At 42.5% G+C, this 20,730-nt stretch overlaps 1 protein-coding gene across 4 annotated transcripts in view; it reads right to left on the bottom strand.

Annotated features, from left to right (window-relative positions):
- Positions 1-20,730, bottom strand: part of SULF1 (sulfatase 1) — a 163,282-nt gene that overhangs the window by 60,715 nt on the left and 81,837 nt on the right. For 3 of the 4 annotated variants that reach the window (XM_037058682.1, XM_037058683.1, XM_037058679.1), the window contains 3 exons: positions 18,286-18,358; positions 17,749-17,980; positions 6,895-7,134 (listed from right to left, as the gene is read on the bottom strand). In XM_037058682.1, coding sequence (XP_036914577.1) covers positions 6,895-7,134; positions 17,749-17,935 — 427 coding nt within the window. In that variant the 5' untranslated portion in view covers positions 17,936-17,980; positions 18,286-18,358. Of the gene's footprint in view, positions 1-6,894; positions 7,135-17,748; positions 17,981-18,285; positions 18,359-18,772; positions 19,048-20,730 lie in introns of those variants that run through there. The other variant, XM_037058684.1, reaches the window with a different exon arrangement.

The following is a 20,730-nucleotide window of genomic DNA, read 5'->3' as shown; positions in this document are numbered from 1 at the left end:
TTGGACTGTAAGGCTTTTGAGGGCAAACATTGCCTTTGCCTCCTCTCTGTACCCCCCTCCCCCATCCTTGCACACTGTATAAGGGCTCCATAAATTTTGTTTCTTGAACTGGGGCTCATAGACCCCCATGTATTCTGGGCTTTTACAGGTTCTAGACTTGTTAAATTTTGTGTCTTCACGTGGATTCTAATTTTAACGTTTGCTTTGGTCTAAATATTTTCATAGTCTAGAACTTCAGAGTTGAAGTTGACATTTCTCAGACTGATTTTTTTTTTTGACGAGTTGACTCCAGGCCATGTGTACTTATTTGTTGAATGAATGTTTATCTGTTGAATCTGTGAATGAGTGAATGAATCAAGCCCTTCTTTAGCCAAATGCCCTGGCCTGAGGATTCTGCCAGGGCCTGGAGCAGATCAACGTGGGCAGGACAAAATGTCAGAGGCTCTCACGCCAGATATGACTCACGAGTTCCTTTCGAGCTGACTCTGTGCAGCGGGAATTCTTCTAATGAGGGGTTCTTGTCTTCAGAGACTAACCACCTTTTCACACAAAACCACAGGATGAGGTTCCTTTTCCGACAAAAGCCAACGGAGACTCGGAGTCGCAGGCAGCTGCCCAGCACCACACCCCAGCCGCATTTCTCCGGAGGGGGGCTGTTTCCAGGAACCTTCCACTCAAGGACATCAGACCCAGCTCTTTCCCCTGGCCTGCGCCTCATCCCTGGGGGTTTGTTCCATTTTTCTCTCCTTTTGTTTTCAAAGAAGTAAAACATCATAGTGGTTTGGGACAAAGCCCAGCCCGCTTGGGTTCCAATCCTGCTTGCTACTTGTTTAGCTATGTGTCTACGGGCAAGTTACTTAATTTTCTCTACCCGAAATTCCTTTTCCTAAAGCCATGAAGATAGTAATAATAATAGTGGTAGGGTTGTTGTCAGGATTAAGTGAGCTAATACATACATAAATTGCTTAACACAGTGCCTGGCACGCCACAAGGGCTTTTTAACAAGTGCATCTACTGCTGTTGTTATTATTAGCATCACTATTATCTTTATCCTTTCAACTCGGCCTTCTGATTTTAAATAACCTACCATTCTGCAGTGCAGGGAACTCGCATCCTAGGGTTAATTCCTTGTGCATTTGCAAACATTTCTTGAGAGGTGACAGTATTCTCTTTCCTGATCTGACTCACGTTGTGACAACAAATTCTCTCCCATTCGGCTTCCGTTTTCCTGCTCGATTCGTTTTAAAAGTTTTTCCGCTACTCTTAGTTTTAATTCTTGGTTTGTTTGTTTTTTTCCCCCTCTCAGGGCAGCCATGCCAAAGCCCTTCCTTCTCTGTTTTCTCTGTGAGGTTATTTTGTTCTGTTTTCTACCCATTTCCATGGCTGTTCCCTTCCCTTTTACCCTCCCCTTATAAACCATTTTGCAAGTCTCTTTGCAGTGCTTATTATTCATGTTAGAACTCTCTCCAGGTTTTCGGTGTCTTTGTGTTAATGGAGTGTAAAGAATGCACTCAGTTTTCCAGATGTGCCCTCACCCGTCACACTTGTTCTACGAGAGACCAGGCCCTTGTGTGTCACAAAGAGACACCCCCATGTTGGCAGCTTCGAGGGACTCTGGCCTCTCTGGTTGCCTCCTGACACTGAGACTCATTTGTAATCACCCCTGGCCTCTTTCGACATCATGCTTCCTGGCAGCGCTCTGCAATCGATTATCTGGGCTTCTAATTATTTCCCTCCAGATGTATTAAATCCCTTTCTCCTTCCCTAAGGTGAATTTTACTTTCTCGCCCAAAGTGCCATTATATTAAGTATAGTTTGAAGATTTTCTCTCCTTTGACACTGGTCATTCAACTGAACTCACTACTATACTATCTGATCGGCTCACTAGCATGGGCCCCGACCCTCCTTCTATGTCACTTCTTTTCTGAGATGCCACTGAACACACCCCTTCACAGCTGTTTGAGAAGGTGTTGTGAGGGTTAAGTGTCAGGACAAAGATCACAAAGACCTGATTATAATTATTTTTGACTTTAGGCCATGCTATTCTGTCCAGCACTATCTGTGCCAAAATACATAGAAAAATTTCCTTGAACTATCTGAAGCCAAGGTATTTATTTTAAGGCACAAAAGATTTCTGATACTGTGGAGGAGTTAAACCTTATTTAATATAACAAATGATATACTAGCTGACCTTTTACTCTACGTAATCGATACACTTGGGTTATAAGATTTCACTGGTTGCAACTAAAAATATGCATAAATTTCAACCAATTAAAATGATGATTTCCTCTCATGTCAACTTGTATACATGATTTTGGTTTCCCCAATTCAATTGTTAAGTCTAATGAAGACAGGGATCATATTTTATATCTCTTCATATCCCGGTATCAACTGTAGTTTTAAGCATGCTATTGTTCAATAAATATCTATGTTTATGTACTTAACATGAAAATCTATCATACTATAACTCATAAATATAAGAATACTAGTTTGTCTTACTTTAAGTGAACTCTACATTAAAAAAATCCCATATTAGAGAATAAGTATACTTGCCATAAGTAACATAGATTTTATAATATGAAAAGACATGGAATTAGAAAACTGATTAATTTGTCTAAATTGTCTTGACAAAAGAATTCTCTGCAAAAGGATTTATTGTAGCTCTCTACTAAATATTGCCCCTTCTACCCCAGGGACCTGTATAGTAGAATTAGCAAGACTAAAATTTAATTCACACGCTATTTCATGTTTCATGCATTCTGATTATAATTTGACCACTAATATTTTAGAAATGAGTCAATATAATAATTACAGTGGTTATAATAAAATCACAGTATAATTTTGGTCAGGAAAGAAAACTTGGGAATCCTTCTCATCCAATGTCTGTGTTTTATCTGTTGGAAAGCTGGTCTCTCTGCAAGCTCTCAAAGCGAATTCAAGGCAGAGCTAGGAACGGACTCCAGGCATCCTCAGCGCATGTTCGGGGTTCTTGCGAACACTCGATGTTGCCTCTGAAATGCGGATTAGCACCTGTACTTTAAAACCATGCTAGGTTTCACATGCATGTCTACACCCTCAGAAGAAATTCAAAGTAAAAACATTCTGAACATAAAGCCAGGCAGGATATTCATCTTTATGACAGATAATCCTATGTCATTCCCGGTTCAGTTGTCAGAACATAAACTGCAATAGACATGTTACTGTATTTTCCCTGCTCGAATGTTTAAGCTGTTGCGGATTCACATTTTCCATGAGTAAGTTTAGAAAAATTTAGGCTATAGCCAGTCCAAAGATATGCCTAGTTCTGAAAAAGAAAAGTCATGTCACACAACAGTAAATATAATATTGGATCAATTCAATTCATTTAAATCCACGTATTCTGGATTCCCCCCAAAGTAAGTCTCATAGTAATTTGTCTTCTCGGAGCTGTTCTTCATAAATCTGATTGCTGCTTTGTGTTTTCTCTCAATGGGTATTTAAGTATAATGCATATTTGAGTTTCCTTCATTCTTTTTCTTAGGCTCTCAGCTAAATGTTCCAAATAGTGTATTCATTATTAAGAAAAACAATAAAATATACGTTGACTCTTTTCTGACTAGTCTAGAGACTCATAAATAATTGCACTGGTTTAGTACCTACTCACCAAGTCTCTTAATTTCCCAAGGTGCCTGTCATCTTGATATGCTTATTTGTCTATTTTCAACTGTGTCAATGCCCCTGCTTAGATCACTAATTATCATTACAAAGACATCTTTACTTCCCAATTGTCTCAAACACTTCAATGTGTTCCCAGCAAAAATAAATTTAAACTCTACAGATCTCTATCACTGCCATTTTACTCTTCCATTTATAATTGTCCTGATTTACTAATGAGCACATCATAATTTATTTTCTGCACTAAGTATTTGGGTAAGTCCTTGTTACAAGAAATTCCTGTTGTTTTGTAGGATGACTCACTATAAATTCCAGTATTACCTAAGAGTCTAGACCCCTGGGGAGAAGGTTGGCTTCAGAATCTGCCTTAGTTTCCAAGAACAAATCCCCTCTCCCTGGAAATGACAACTGAATGAACAAAAGGTCAGACACTCGCCATGGCAAAGCCTTATGATGTGCAGTTTTGTCCTAGGCCTCACTGGGAGGTTAAGGCAGCACACTGGAAAGAGCCCTGATGCCTGGCCTTACACTTAGAACATCAGATGTGTCACTTCAGCAAACCACCTTAATCTTGTGGGTCTAAGTTTTCTCATTTGAAAACAAGGGAATCAAACTAAATTAGGTCTGAGTTTTATTCAAGCTCTTGCAATCCACTGTAGGGTGGATATGGGACAGCATCATTAAAACAAGTACCAGAATACACTATGCTTCTTAGAAGCAACTGAGTTGTTTGTATCTTTGGGACCTTTGTTTGTACTTTGTAATGGGTGGTGTTTCCATTTTTGCTTTCCCCACCAGGAAGTTTATTTTAAAATATGCAGCCTTTCTCTATAACTCCATGCCATGTAGGTTGTATACTAACCTTGGCCTTGACTTTAACTATTTTTCTTCATTTCCATTTGCCAGGGTCCTTATTGTGCTGCATCCTATTTTGTTTTATGTGTCTCTGTAGGACACTTTGGAGTGAGGCATGATAGATACACAGGCAAAGAAGTAAGACAAACGGGAAGAGGAAAGTCTTTGGAATCAGATGTGCTAGATTCATTCTATCACTGACTAGCCTGTGTTCTGAGACAATTAACTCTCTCAAGTAACTGTTTTTTCACTGGTAACATGGGCAAATCCTTTCTTTCAAGGTTTCTTTAAGAATTAGGTGACAAAACTTAGCTAAAACGCCTGGTATAGGGTAGCTAATGTCTTCCTTTTCTCCTTTTCCACCCCCGCTTTATTTAGATATAACTGACAATCAAAAATTGTATATTTTTAAGGTACACAACCTGATGGCCCAATATACATAAACACTGTGAAGTATTTACCATATCAAGCCAACCAATATATCCATCCCTTCACCTTTACCATTTTCCTTCGCCCTCACTCCCTGGGGTGAGAACACCAAAGGTCCACCCTCTTAGTAAATTTCAAGTACACGGTATAACCTTGTCAACTACATTCACATTGCTGTGTGCCACGTCTCAGAACTTATTCACATCCTCTTTTCCCACCTTCTTGGATTAGCCCTGAAACAAATTAGCAGACTCTGGTTGAGCGCTCCAGTCCTGGCAGGATGCTCTGAGTCACCTCCCATCTCTGCTTATTACGGACACCATCCATTTTGCTCTGGATACGGTAACAGTGCCAACCCTCCAAGCTGCTTGTCCACTGCTAGGGATTAAATTGTAGGGAGCCCGGGAGTTGAAAGGTCCTGATCTCGCACAATACTTCCCAGGAACAAAACAAAATTGGGTTGGTTAAGATCGGGAACCAGGCGTTAGGGGGATCACTGTTGATCTTGCTTTCGAGCTGGTCACACAGGTTTTGAAATCCCCACCTCAGTTATGAAACAGAACCAAGTCCATCTGCTGTCTGCAAACCTACAAGGATACTTGATGGATTTGCAAATTGCTTTAGAGCTCTCAGATGGAAGGTGCTATAAATTTAAATCACTTACGTGAGAAAACAAACTCAGGATAAAGCATTCTGAGTAACCTAGTTTCTTTCCTAAGTATAAGCAAACACCCTTGGGATTCATGGGAAGATCTTCCTCTATGAGTGGCTATCTTAAAATATCTGTGAATGACAATGCTGTCATATTCACAATGAATATTTTCATCTATAAATAACAAGTATTAAGTGCCCACGGGGCGCTCTGCAAAGGAGCCAATAGCCACATGTTTCCTGAGATCAGTGGGAAAGATTGATTTCATGTTTTGAGGAGATTTAACAGAATACATTTGTCTGAAATCCTTTACTTTTCAACCTTTGGGCTAGAGCATCTGTAAAATCATTTCCAACAAGCTTTAATGGTAACATTGTTAATTCTAATGAATAAATCCAAGTGGTTCTGAAAAGTCTATTTTGCATTGCCACCCCTCCAGAAACACCCTTGCTTCCTTCCTCCCATGAAGAAATACTGAAGGCATCTAAGTGGTGGCAGAATAAAGGCGTCGGCAGGGGGTCGGGAGAACAACCTTATTAGAAGGAGCCTTGCTTCTTCCTTAGAAAGACTGGCATGATGGTCATGACCTCTCTTGGAAGAGGTGTCCAGTTTTCAGAAGACCAGCTAACTCAAACCTTCCTCAGGCCTTATGGAGGTTAAACAATGAGAGGAAGTATGGCAATTGCCTTCCTTTCTTGGGAGATGGAGGTGAACATCTGAAACCTCAAATGGCCACAATGCAAGCTAAAAAATCTCCAAATCTTGATAAATAAATGCATCAATAAGATATGTGTAATTGGTTAGTTCATTTAATGATTTATTAATTCAGTAAACGACTGTAATCATCTGTGCCCCGGACCCTGGGGGAGGGGCTAAGCAGTTGATGATTTCTTACTTAAACTATCAGCAGAAATTCATTAACATCTAAGACAAGCCTCCAGCTGTACCATGATCCCTTGAGATTTGGGAAGTTGAGGTAAATAAGCAAATGGAGTGAAAACTTATAGGGGGTAGGTTCTCCTGGACAATTCCAAATGCTAGGTGCTCTGATGGGTAAAACTCTTTCACAACATGTCCACTGAGAAGCATTCTGACTTTCCCCTAAGGCAACTCTCCTTGGTACATCCTTCAGAGTGGAAAAGTGAGGGATGGGGAGTACAGTGATACAGATGAGAACAGCCTAAATACTTCCATCGAGGAACTGACTGGAACTTCATACATTTCATTACACATTTCATTACACACTTTGCCTGTGTCTAAGATGTTTTATCAAAGGGTCAGGGGCTCGAAAGTGCACTCTTTACCTGTTCTGTAGCCAGTGTTGTTAAGATACACAGCAAAAGTCCGAGGTTCGTGCATCGCCTGCCACGAGGGCGAGGAGCAGTTCTCGTTGTTGGTGTAGACGTTGTGGTTGTGCACGTACTTCCCGGTGAGCATGGAGGACCGGGAAGGGCAGCACATGGGTGTGGTCACAAAGGCGTTGGTGAAGGTGGCCCCTCCGTGCTCCATAATCTTTCTTGTTTTGTTCATGACTTGCAGGGACCCTGAAAGGCACAATTCCAGTGTCGTTTGGGAGAGCCCGCCGCACAAACACTTAACGTCTTATCACTCAGTGACTCTTTTCTCCTGATTTATTAATTTCCGTCCCTCGGTTTGAAGAAGTCTATTAATTCGACCAGCTCTCATTTCCAAAATAAAATTAAATATCTGGGATCCTACCATCTCAAGTATTTTGCAGAATAATAAACACATTCTAGCTTCTTCCCCCCTTAATGACGAAAGAAAAAAAATGTGAGCTAATCTGATAATTAAAGCTAGAATTCTAGACACGGAGCAGACTCAAAGCCCAGCTGTCCTTTGAAGATTCCAGGGAACAATAGCCTGTTACACAGAACATCAGGCGCCCTGGCCCACGACACAGGCACAGAGCTAGTGACAGTGCAGAGATGATTAGATCCAGTGTTTTAATCACGTGAAATAAAAGAGGAAAACTTCTTTTCTACTAAGTAGAAGTCCCTCCCAAATGCCTGTATTTAATTAAAAAAAAATCTCCAATGTAACTTGGTATCCTCTAGTGACTTCACCAAATGCCTACCAGTTCTGCTATGAGGACAGCACTAGTTTCTATTTCCACCTGTTTACATGTAATATTAAGAAACAGGTTCTTTGCTTGCGAAAGAGCTGTGATTCTGTTGCACTCAAAAGTATTTGCATAGCAAAAAAATTTTTCATTTCAACTGTAAAAGACAAAATTATAACATAAGATTGCTGAGGAAGAAAAAAACTCTATTTCGATTACTCTACCCAGCCAAACACTGCAGCTGAAACACATCCAAATACTGCAGAAAAAGCACAGGCCAGAATTCAATAGTTTTTTCAGAACTTGTCAAGAAATGCACTACAGAGCCCCACCACCAAGCCCACTACATTTGAATCCCAGAGCCTCACATTTCCAACAGGTCCCACTTCTTCCAAAGAAAGGGAGAAAGTCTATGCAGTTTTCCAGCAAGGAAGGAAATCATAATGCAAACCAAGCAAGCACTCACAGCAGAAGTGTGCCACTGTCCAAAAAGCCACAGTTTGCCTGTTTTTTCCCACATACTAGCTTTTACTATTCCCATGAAATATATGAGATTAGAAGGGTTTCTAATTGGGTCTCATTAGAACTCCCTGAAATACGCCTCACTTAGGAGGATCCTAACTGCTTTTCCTTCCCTGGGTGATGCTGTCAGGGGACTCCACAACCTTTTTGTGATCAGCAAATAACATGTCAGGAGCACCTATTTCATGCTGAACATTCTATCAGCTTTGCACTACAGGCTGGTCCCCAAGTGTAGCATTAACAAAGGAAATGGAAAACTCTCTGCTGCCTTGGGTCTTTAGTAGTAAGCTACCTAGAGAAGAACCTACATATAAAAATCCTTGGGGAGAGTTGCAAAGCAACATACACATTAGAGTGTGGATACAGCAGTAGCAGCACCTCTGAAGTTGGCGGGGACCTGGAGTGAATGTTTAATAGGGTCCCAGAACAAGAGCTGGGGACAAAGAGAGGGAGTGAGAATAATGTGCAATGGGTGAAGTGGGTTGTTGGGAGAATGAAGAGGATGCTAAGAAGTGGAGTGATGAGTACCCCACATTGATTTCCTGGAATTGAATAGAATACGGAGAATGCTCTTGAAATGTGGGAAGCAGAGTTAGCAAAGAGCTTGGAGGCTGGGTAGAGATGTTTGGATTGCATAGAATAGACGAAATAAAGGCAGAGTAGGTTCTTTGCCAAAGGCATAAACAACCCGGCAAGAAAAAAGTCTTTGAAAGGTGTTGCTGTGGCAATGTGGCCATGGAGGAATGTGCAGAGGGAGAATATGCTGGCCCATGAAGGATACAGGCCAGAGGTCATTGAAGCCATCAGGCCACAAGATGGTAAGAAGCTGAACTGGATTATGTCACTAGACTAGAGCAACTCTACAAAGCAGATCCAGGAGACACTGTAATGCATTAGAAGACCATGAGTTGACTAATACCTCAAAGCTTTCAGCATGGGAAGAAAGCCTGAAAAAATTGTTTCACTGTTGGTTAAAACATAACTAAGAAGAAATATGCCCTGTAGACCAAAGAAGTTCATTTTAGAAATGCTACATTTTGTTTTGGCTGATCCTATGGGGAGAGATGACTAGGGACACGGTCATGGGAGAGAGTGATGGGCACCTGCCGAAGTCTATCACTTAGTCCCCTCTCCTCTGCAGATACCCACAGTACTCACTCATCAGAATGTCCTGAATTTTGGAAAAACTCAGAAAACATTTGTAGATGGATTTTCATTACCTAATAATCTCTTTATTTCAAAGAATCAACTCTCAGAGTTTCCTATATCGGCTTAGCTAAATTCAAATTAAAAATGTGGTCACAATCCATCTTTTAAGGTCCTGAATCACAAAGGTACAAATGCCAGTTTATAGCCCCATCTGGACTGCAAATACGGTCTAGGAGGTGGAAATCTGATCTAAGGTCAAATAATATAAAAACGGGCTAAAACTTAGCCCAATCCAAATCTCTGGAATTGCCCCAGCTGGGACTCACCTCATTATAAGAATCGCTCTTTTTTTAATTAACTGGCTGATGGTATTGAAGTATTTCACAATCCCTGCCAAAATTCTGCCTCCAACTGGTCCCCATGTCAAAGGTATCAATGAAGACATTTGGGCCCTGCCGTCACCATGACCACTGCAGCTCCATCTCCGGGGTTCCTAAAAGTGGGCACCTCGCTTGAAGATTCTCAGTGAAGAGGAGATTCTGAGACAATCCTTCCCAACTTTAAACATCACCTACAGAACATGTTAAATGACAGAATCCTGGGCCCACCCGAAGATACTGACTTAGTAGTTCCAGGGAAAGACCTGAGAATTTGCACTTGTAACAAGCTCCCTGTCTGTGGACCACACTTGGAGAAGTATTCCAGGTGGGACAGAGAGTCAGGGAAGCCTACAGCTGGAAGAGACGTCAGTGGTTGCCTTGTTTTAAGTGACCTAAGTGCCTTAGAGCATTTCCAAGGCCATGGGATGCTACAGACAGGAAAAGAATGCACTGGTTTTATACTTACTCTCAGGTTCTCAGAGTGCTCCACAAACATCAGCTCATTTAATCCTGACAATAACCCTTTGCAGTGGTGCTACTATTGATTATTCTCACATTATGGATGTTAAAACTGAAGTGTAGAGGCTTACATAACGTGTGGAGGGCCACTCAGAGCTCAGAGAGAAGTCCAGGCAGCCTGCTCCAAGACTGTCTCCTCAGCTGCACGGAGGCTGAGCACCGACTGTGACATTGATGCGTTCAAGACAGAGAAACAGAAATGATGTCTGCATGCAGTCAAGATATGCCTCCTTTTATGTAGCCTCATATTTTGCATCCTCTGGCCTCTTAGGGGAGATACTAACAGACACTAATGCCTGCTTTCTGCCCTCCTGAGGGCTGAAAGGATCTCAGTAGCTGAGGCCCCAGGTGAAAGGTGAGTGGGCTGAAGATGGGTCTGTCTTCATTCAGTAGCTGACAGCCACACCGCCTCTGGGCTCAGTGGATTGCCTGGCTAGATGCAGAGGATGGAGTGCAGGAGTCATCCCTCTTCCCTTGGCTGAGCTCATGTGCGCCAGTGAGGTAAGCACCAAGCACCTTCTTTTTTATGGCTGTGTGATGATCAATGCTGGTCTATAACACTGCTTTGCTCTACCTCTATTGCCATGTGATTGAACCATTGATTTTTCACTGGGAAACGCTATCAAAAACTATTCCATAATACAACTCAAAATTATGCATTTACGGCTGTTGAGAGGAATAGATGGGACAACGTTCCATCCTACTGTTGGGAGGGCAACAATGTCCTTTGTTTTAAGCTGGAGCTCCTCACCTCTCTGGGTTTCAGGCCTTTGGTGCCTAAAATGCAAGTTATGCCGGTTCTTACTTATCAGTGAGAACACTAATTTCCCAGGAATGACAGGAAGCTTAAGACAGAAGGCTTCACAATATTCCCACAGCAGGGCTTAGGAGGGAGAGAATGAGAAGAGAAAGAGCCCTGTACTTGAACTTGTGAAACATCTGATTCTGCCACAGATTGGCTTGAGCACATCATTTATTCTTTTTATTAAATTTGTGTTTTCCATCCGTAAAATGGAGCTAGTAACAGTTCTCCTGCATAGTTCCCGGTATCCATGAGGTGTGCTCAACTAAACCCCACATTTAGTTCTCTCCTGCCTTTCCTATCTCCCTCTCTGTACTCTACATCTTAATTCCAAAAGTGGGATAAGAATGAAGAGGTTACCATAGACTGAATGCGTCCCTGAAAGTTTCTATTTTGAAACCCAAGGCCCCAAGAGATAGCAGCAGGAGGTAAGGCCATCGGGAAGTGACTTGGTCATGAGGGTGGAGCCCTCATGAATGGGATTAATGCCCTTTTAAAAAAAAAACAAAAACAACCTTGCTCCTTCCACCATGTGAGGACACAGTGAAAAGGCAGATATTTATGAACAGGAAATGGGACGCTGAATCTGCTGGTACCTTGATCTTGGACTTAACAGCCTCCAGACTGTGAGAAACAAACATATTGTTCATAAGCCACCAAGCCACCCCAGTGGGTAAAGAGTATTTTGTTATAGCAGCTCAAATGGACTAAGACAGAGGTCAGACTACTTTTTCTACTCTTTAAGACTTAAAATGTTAATGCTGGCTGACTGTTAAAAACAGAAATTCTCTCCCCCACCACTCAAACTGCCCTCCCTCCTTAAGCAAGAAGTTTGACTTCATTATTGGTTAAAATTGTCCTGTGGGGTAGGGGTCTGGTGGGGACTGTGGGGATCTGGGGATGCATTGAAGGGACTGAAATTAGGTCCAGCTGCTGGCGTAAGGACACTGCTAATTGGGCTGGCTTGAGGACAGGGAAGGTTCAGGCTACAGCTGAATCTCAGGACTGGCAAGACAAGCTGTCCCAGTGCCAGAGTTCCCAGCTGGGACTTCGGACATCTGCCATTGCTCCTGCAAGGGTGGGGAGGCGGCGACAGCATTCGGCCGTGGACCGGGATGCTGCTCAGTCGGCGGTGACTGGGAGGGGAGAAATGGTGCTCTTCGGGCATCCTGCAGGATTCACCAGGCTTGCAAGTTTGGCAGAGTTACAAATCCAGGCTCTAAGACGAGTGAGTACTTTGGTGGATTAACTGATTGGCTATTGGAGCTGCACAGAACCATGGCCGGGAATTTAACTCATTCCACACTCTCTGACCTATTTCTTCCTAAATCACCTATGTGAAAAAGGTGAAAAAGAAAATGTCCCACTAATCTGAATGACTTAAACAAAATTACCCAGAGAGTCAGAATTACTTTATTTACACGTTCAATTTTATAGCAAAGCTTAACCTTTCCAGTTCAACTTTCTTAGGGCTTGATTATTCAATATTTTATACTGTCAAACATTAAAATTTTCATCAAGCCTATTTATCATGGCCAGAGAAACTCACAAAACCTGAAATGGAATAATAACTATTGTTATCACCATCCCTTAAGGAAACCCCAGGCATGTGGGATTCATACACACCTGACCTCCTGAAAAGACACAACCCTATGCAGGTTGTAACCGTACAGGGTTTGATGAGTGACAACAAGCAAACACAACTCTAATTGTACAGGGTTGTTTCTAAATGTCATTGATTGTGATGGGGACAGGCTCACGCTTTTAATATATAAATGGTCAGTACTGAGCACATCATTGCTATTTTTATGTAGTATGGAGCCTTAGACAGTGACATTTCTCATATTAGACATGGCCTTATTGATCTATTGAATATTTTGGTCCTGAAAGCATAAGAAACAATAACATAATAACACAGTATACCTTCTCCTAGCACAGACATGTAATTGGTAGAAAAACGAAACAAAGCAGATGCTTCAACTAAAACCAGAGGCGGAGAATCAAGTTGGGGGGAAAGGGTCCAAGAAACAGATAATAAATCTATCTGGAATGTTTCCAGGTCACTAGGACTCATTATATTGGCCCCCAAAGGCCATTAAAAGTGGAGACTAGTCCCTTCAGGGGATGGAAATAAAATGACTCCGAGTTAGACAGAGCAGGTGGGCAAGTGAAAGCAGCCAGGTATAAACAAAATCCCAGGGGTTTTGCCTTTTCACATTTGATAGCAATATGAGCATCCAGAACTCTTCCCTGACTAAGGAAAGCCATAGTATGGGCATGCCGATAAACAGCAGCTGCTCCTTGGTCTAAGTGTTGGGAGCCATGGAGAGTTGCAGGGACCGTGATGGCTTGGGGAGGACATGCCCCACTCGTTGGGAAGGCAGCTGCAACTCCCCTTCAAATCTGACGGATGGCTGCCTCATGGGAATGCACACGCTCATTCTTCTGAATTTAAGAAAAGGAGAAATCTGGGTTTTTCTTGTAACATAAAATCACCTGATTTTTAACACGTTGCTTTGATTTTTTTAAAGCATGCTTGTCCAGTAAAACATATCTAGGTACTAGTTCTGCACTACGGGTCCCATTTGGTGACCCCTGCTTTTAAAAAAAACAAGGTATTTCCACGTATTCATGGTTTCTCAGTTCCACTGTGATCTAAGGGAGGCATTGGTGGGGTCAGCATTACTGAGGCGTTAGCGTCAGCCCTATTTCCTAAGAATGTAAGGAATGCCACCGCAGGTCAGATCAATGGTGCAATTAGTTCAACAGTTTGTTTCTCAGAATGGTACTAAGGAAGCATTTGGGAAAGATTTACACCCCCATCCCTTTGTCTCTAGTCATCAGTATTTAGGGTAGTCCCACAAGCATCTCTGATTTTCTTGTTTTCGATTCATAAATATCCCAAGGGCAGGGATAAAATAATATAAGCAACACATCTCCAAGCTTTATCAAAGCTTAACATCACAGTTGGTTCAGATATATTTTGTTAATTTATAAAATAAAATATGGATAGTCAATGTTCTTGGTTATCACTCCTTCCCCAGAGGTGCCATCATCCCAGATACCATGTTGGTTATGTCCATGAATTTTTCCCAGCTTTGAATAGTGTTAATCTTCCACCCATGAGCTTAGTCTAAAAACCTAAACTATTTACAGAACCCGAACAGCCTCTTAAGTTGTAGAAAAAACAAACCCAGAAACAGGAAACCACTGACCTCATTTAATCTTTCCACATAGTTACGCTCTCTTCTGGAGTCATGATCTTTGTCCTACCCACCCAACTTGTGGGGGAGGACAATAAAATGCAATCATTTTGCAAATGTTTGCAAGAAGATAAAGCATTATCCACATGCAAGGTTCTAGCACTTTTAGTAATGAGTTCCTTCTATGTTTTACCCCCTTCACAAAGTACTAGTTTATTTTATTTGTCCTCAGACGGAATTGAGGGAGGAGCCCCCATTCTTCCAGGATAAGCGTTTTCCTCCCCAGCTCGATTCCATAAACTTTGATTAAAACCCTTCTCAGATTTTGTCTTTCCAGACACAGAGGTAGAATTGTTTCATTTTTTCCCCAAAGGAAAAGTATTGTGTTGCAATTTCCTAATTGTTTCTCTAAGCTTTTTCTATGTCTGTTATATATTTCTGGAGGCACAGGAGCTAAACTTGCCTGCAGAGTTATAGGTGCAAAAAGTTTTGCTTAGGTGAAAATTTATTTAGGTACTTGAATATATGAGCACATGTAAGTAAACAAAACCAAAACCATCCATATCAAAACTACAATGAGATACTACCTCCTACCCATTAGGACGGCTCTTGAGGAAGAAAATTTTAATTTTATAAGATGAAAGAAATTCTGGAGATTGGTTATACAACAATGTGAATGTACTAAACTATGCACTTAAAAATGACTAAGATAGTAAAAAAAAAAGTCTATAGCAGTAAGGCCTTATAAAAAATTATGAGCCCTGGGCTGGGGTAGCGCAGTGGATTGAGCACAGGCCTGCAAACCAGAGGATCGTGGTTCGATTCCCAGTCAGGGTACATGCCTGGGTTGCAGGCCAGTTCCCTGCAGGCCAACTCCCATCAGGGGACACACAAAAGGCAACCATACATTGATGTTTCCCTCTCTCCTTCCCCTCTAAAAGATAAATAAATAAATAAAATCTTTAAAAAAATTATGAGAACATTACAAAAGACTAGGCAAAAGTCTCCATCAAGCAATGTCCACTGTCAAGAGCACAGTCGTTCTGCTGTAGATGGTTCATCCCCAACTTATTTTGCCAACAAGGTAATAAGACCCGACATATGCATTTGTTGTCTCTCTCAGAACCTAGAAGCATTTCCAGCATTTCACAAGCATTTCCAGGTGGTCTTTAGGAAGGGCTCCCAAAACATTTGTTGATGGACTCATTGATGGAAGGGATCATGGTGAAATGTGTGGCTAACACAGGCCCTAGTTTTACCATTTACTAGCTGACCAGAGTCTATGCGACTTCTCTAGGTGTCATTATCAAGTTATTGTGAAGATAAAGTGGGCAATTTCTTAGTATAATATTGGGCTAGAAAAATCAAGGAAGAAGGTAGAGGTAAATATGTAAGACACAACTGGGTTGACTGAACCTGGTCTATGACCCTTTACCATTATATCCATGTACTTCCAGTAGAGGCCAGTCCTTAGTAATTTTTCAGTAAATAATTATTGAATGACTGCATTAACTACACAATAAGGATGTAATTCTGAATTCTGTTAAAATAAATTGATTGAATAGCTCCTTAATATATTTTAATGACAAGGACTATATACTCAATAGATCATGACAGATACCTGTATTCATTTCTGGGAATTGTCTTAGCTTTTTCAGACCCTTGTGGGTCTATTTCAAGTTTATTTAGCACCTGCTGTATTTATAGCATAGTCTCAGCATCAGAGATGCAATCTGAACCAAACACACACCTGGCCTCTAGTTGCTCTCAGGCAAGTGGAAAAGACAATTACGGAAGCACATGGGGGATTAAAAGTCACACGGAGGCACATCCAAGGTGGTGCAAAGGACAATTCCATCGACCCTGCTGGAGGGGACAGTGGTTTTAGTGAAGGAAGACCCCTGAGGGCAAGGCATTGGAACTGGGTCATGAAGAACAGAGAGAGCTACTTCAGGTAAGGAAAGGGGGAAAAAGATGGTAGGGACCAGATGTGCAAAGGCATGAAATACAGGTGAGGGAGACGAAGCAACCAAAAACCTTCAGGGAAGTGTAACTTGTTTCCACAAAGCACAGAACAAAAGTGGGGGTAAAAAAAGTAGCCTCACAGAAGCAGGCGGGAGCCAGACGGCCCAGAGCTCATTTGCTGCAGCGGAGAAAAGAGAAAGAAGCTGGGAGGGAAGGTCTGTAGATCTTGGCTTTAGCAGAAAGCATGGATAGGAGATGTTAAGGAAGGCAAATTCAAACATGTTCACGTCATCTTATTTGCTCTGTAAGTGATTAAAACCTGAAACCACCAGCCATATACATTTGCTCTGTCTGACTAAAGTCGTACCTGCAAGACCTATCATTCTGGCATATTGCCTGAAAAAATCTATACTCTCGCTTAAAAAGCGAAGTGAGAAAGGGCAGACTAAGTGACTCAACCTCAACGATCATTACCCCTGCTGGCTTCTCATGCATTCGCTTCCCTCTGAACCCAAGGAATTCACTTTGTTGGAATTGTATCATTTGGTTTCAACTTGGAAACCAAAGTTCTCTTCCACGTAGCTCAAGTTCCAGCATGGAGGGCTTTATCCTCAAAAACCCTAAGCCAGAGGAGCTCTGTAAAGAAGGCTGGTGCTCTGCTAGCACAGGATCGAAAAGATACTAATGTCAGTCAAGTTGAGTGTGATGGATAGATAAGCCCACTGAGTGATGCCTGACAGTGAGGAATTTGGGTCCAGGAATGGAAATGAGATGTGGTGACAACTTGTCAGGGCAAGATTTTTTTAAAATCTGTCCTGGGGTAACCTAGAAGAACTTGACCCTAGGCTTACAGGCAAGACCATGGAGTTGGCCCAATCGGAGGGTGAGAAGATGAGAAACCCAATCAGATGATACAGAAGCTAAGCTGGAACCACCGGATTTTGGCAGAGTCTCTTAAGGGCTCGGGAATTGACTCGGATGAGCTAAGTCTTCAGAAAGGCACCACATCTAAGAGGGTAGTAGTAAATTACTACCACAAGTTATGTAGACTACTGCAAATTTCAATCACCTAACAATTATTACAAGCTGTGAATAAATCACTCATTCTAATACTAACAAACCGCTGAAAGTTCCTCTAATATCTATGTCCATATACATTGCATAGAATTCCATTCAGTCTCCTACTCTTTGAAACAACTGCCCAAATATTTTTTAAAAATTTGACCAAGGGTTTCCAAGGTCCACCATCAAATCTTGACTTCTATAATATTTAATCTGGGCTTACTCCATTCCTCCTTACTCTTGTTCTCTTACCACCCCCCCCCCCGTGCTGTTTCAAAAGCCTAAGACAGAAAAGTGATGTTGAAACACAAACCAAATGCCTTATACTCAACACAAGTTCATTTTATAAACTAGGTCATTGGTTAAGGTGGTATAATTCAGTGCCCAACCCCCAAATGTTCACTGACAGTTACTGAAAAGGGTCAGCAAATCACTTGAGCAAAAGAGACTAACGAGCGAAAAATCAGACATCTCACCCAGCTCCACATCTTGGTCATCAGTGAGTACGAGAATGATGTTGGGTCGGATGTTTTTTCGTTCCTGCAGTACCCGTCCTCTGAACCTCGGGGACCTGACCGTCGAACAGAGGCTGCCCAGCAGTTCCGTGCCCAGGACAGCCAGAACCAGAGCCCAGCAGGACCACTTCCTCAGGTTTGGTCCCATGTCGCAAAACGGACAAAACACCTCAGTCTCCTGGTTTCTGCAGGTCTGAGCAGTCAGGGAAAAAGCGAGAGGGAGAGACTGAAATGAAATCCAAACCCCAAACACAGTGCAGGAAAAGGGCTTCAGCTAAGTGGGACCTGGCACCTTTGCCGGCGGAGAACAGGCTGCACATGAGTCAGAAGCAGCAAACCCTCACAGGCGCTGGGTCGTTTTTTTTAAGCACTTGATTATTTTGCAAATTCACTTTTGTCCTTTATTCTCATTCCAACTTTTCCTCTTCCAGTTCATTGCCAAAATATCACTTCCAACACAGGGCTCCAATGCAAAAGCTTTCTGACAAGAGCTAATACCTTGAATTGGGTATCCTGGTTGAAAAATCAATTTCTCTACTCAAGGGTGTTCAGCACATCTGTAGATGGGGTCCTGGAAGGGGGAGAAAAAAATACAAAGAAAACATCGGTCAAAGATTTTGATACAGCTTTTTGACCTGAAGTAGTCTCTTAAAACAGCATACTATAATCTGCATATTATATATATGTATAGTATATAATATTAATGCATGCATATTTTTCTTCTGCCCTCCAAAATGAAGAAACAGAAGGAAACAACACTCAGAAGTGCTAACAAATGACTGAAAAAACACCTTCATCCCATAAGCAGCTCCATAAACCGACACAGTTTCATCCCCATTCACACCCTAATTGTACTTTAAACGTCTCCCCCCAAACTAATGACGGATCAGGAAGAGCCAGCAGCGCCTGTGCAACCACCGTGCATCTGGAGAGCATATCTGGGGGCGTCTGGCACGAGGGGCGTGTTGGGGGAGCGTTAACTCACCTGCATAAGATACTGAGTACTTATCGAGTAGAATGAAACTCAAAGCTGTCATTTGTCATCTGCATTATGTCACTCACTACCCAGGAGAGTTCTTTCTGCTGACAAAGACTTCATAGGAAGGAGGGCAATTTTTCCCAGCCTCTGAAAACCTCCTAACTGTGCTCCATCAATCACCAGGGGAAGAGGCGCTTCCTCCGAGCGAGGCTGGTCCCTCCGTCCAGCCCGTGTCCTCAGTGCGCTGGCGCCTAAGGGGACAGAGCCCTCCTTTGACTGCCAGCCCCAGCCTCACTATTAGCGAGACCCGGTGCAGCGCCGCCTGCACAGAGGTTGTGCTTTGCTGCCGCAGATCCAAACCTGCAAAGCGAAGTGATTGATTGGCTCTGAGGCTGAGGGTTAGCGGCTACCCTCCCACGTTAAAAAATAAATAAAACCCAGAGGGAGCACTGCAAAATCCTCGCCAGTCTGCACAAGAGGAGAGAGTTTGAAAGGGTTGGGAAATGCCCCTGCACTTTGGAACACCAACCTGCCGAAAGCTTTTCTCTTGGACTTCTGAGAAATGGCAAAGGACTCATTACAAAAAAAAAAAAAATCTGCCTCTAGGATGTCAGGAGGGAATATCCATATGGGAATTTACGCTGCCCTAAAATTAATTAGATGGCAGCCCCTTCATAAGCTCCTCTGTCTCCACACACTTGAGGGTCTGTGTTTTGATTGGCAACAATAAACTGGCGTCAGATAAATAAACATAACGAATGAAGAGTGAGCAGTGCGGTGGCAGGAGGAGCGGGGCTCTGTGACTCACTTCCAAGCCCGCAGTTCTGGAGGGTGGCAGGGGGCACGAAAGAAGAAAGACCGTGTCCTGTTCACGCCTGCCACACACAGCATTTTGTTTACATCAACACACACACGCCCCTATTATTTTAAACTTTATGAGCTGTTTTGTAAACAATTCCAATGCTTTTCACTCTGCAGCCTGCAATTACTAAGGGAAAGCGGGGGAGGGAGGGGGGGAGGGAGGAAGAGAGAGAGAGAAACTCAACAAGAAATAGGTTTTTAAACAAAAATCTAGCATCTGCAGCAGGGCAGTCTTGACTACATGATCTGCAGAGCAACCTACAAGCCCCCTTGGATGGGTCCTTCAGCTCTGAGAGTCCCCATGTAAGGGCTTTTGGGGAAGAATTCAGGGTTATTTCAGTGATTGCTGAGCATGCCGAACACTGAAAGCCCGCAATTGTTCTGTACCAACTTTTTGGTTTCTGTGCATTTGTTTTAAATCATGAGAAAACTGATATGAGCACAAAAGGACAGGAAAACGAAAGAAATAAGGTATCAAACAATGGCTTTCTCCCACAGTCAGTGCCCCGGGCTCTCCTAAATACAGAAATTTCTCAAGAGGGTGGGTCTTTGAGGCAGTCAGACTTTGCTCACTTCTCAAATCCTGCAAGGGTGTGTGAAGGCAGTGAGCAGGGCTTTCTTTCATCAGCTGTAAACCAACCTCTGCCGGTGGTAGTGACCTGGGAAGGACAGTCGGCCTCGCTGTGTGGAGCGAGTGGTCGTGTTGGGAGCTTAGCTAATCAGCCACATACAAAACTGAAAATTCTTGACAATCACGATGCTGATAATGGTCCCTGGAACCCAATCAAAATTACTGGCTATTCTTCTCTTTATCTTATTTACTTTACTTCTTCCTTTAGGAAAAAGGATATTAGCACTAATGATCCCTTACATAAACTACACCAAAAGTCATTTCCTAATAAAAAGAGAGACACAGTAGGTGTTTTTTGGTGTGTGCATGTTTCTCCTATAAAATGACCTTCCTTTCTGGAGCGTTGATAGAAAAGTCCTACGTTTCTCCTGCCACAGTTTATTATCGACTCAGGGGATTTGCATGTGAAAGCCTGGAATTGATCGGGGAAGAACTTTCTGACAGGTCTGGCCAGCAGGAGCGCTGCACCCCT

The sequence above is a fragment of the Sturnira hondurensis genome, unplaced genomic scaffold (assembly GCF_014824575.4).
Source record: "Sturnira hondurensis isolate 20B ecotype Veracruz unplaced genomic scaffold, ASM1482457v3 Scaffold0010128, whole genome shotgun sequence".
Classification (NCBI taxonomy): Eukaryota; Metazoa; Chordata; class Mammalia; order Chiroptera; family Phyllostomidae; genus Sturnira; species Sturnira hondurensis.
This window is presented reverse-complemented; position numbering and strand designations above follow the sequence as displayed.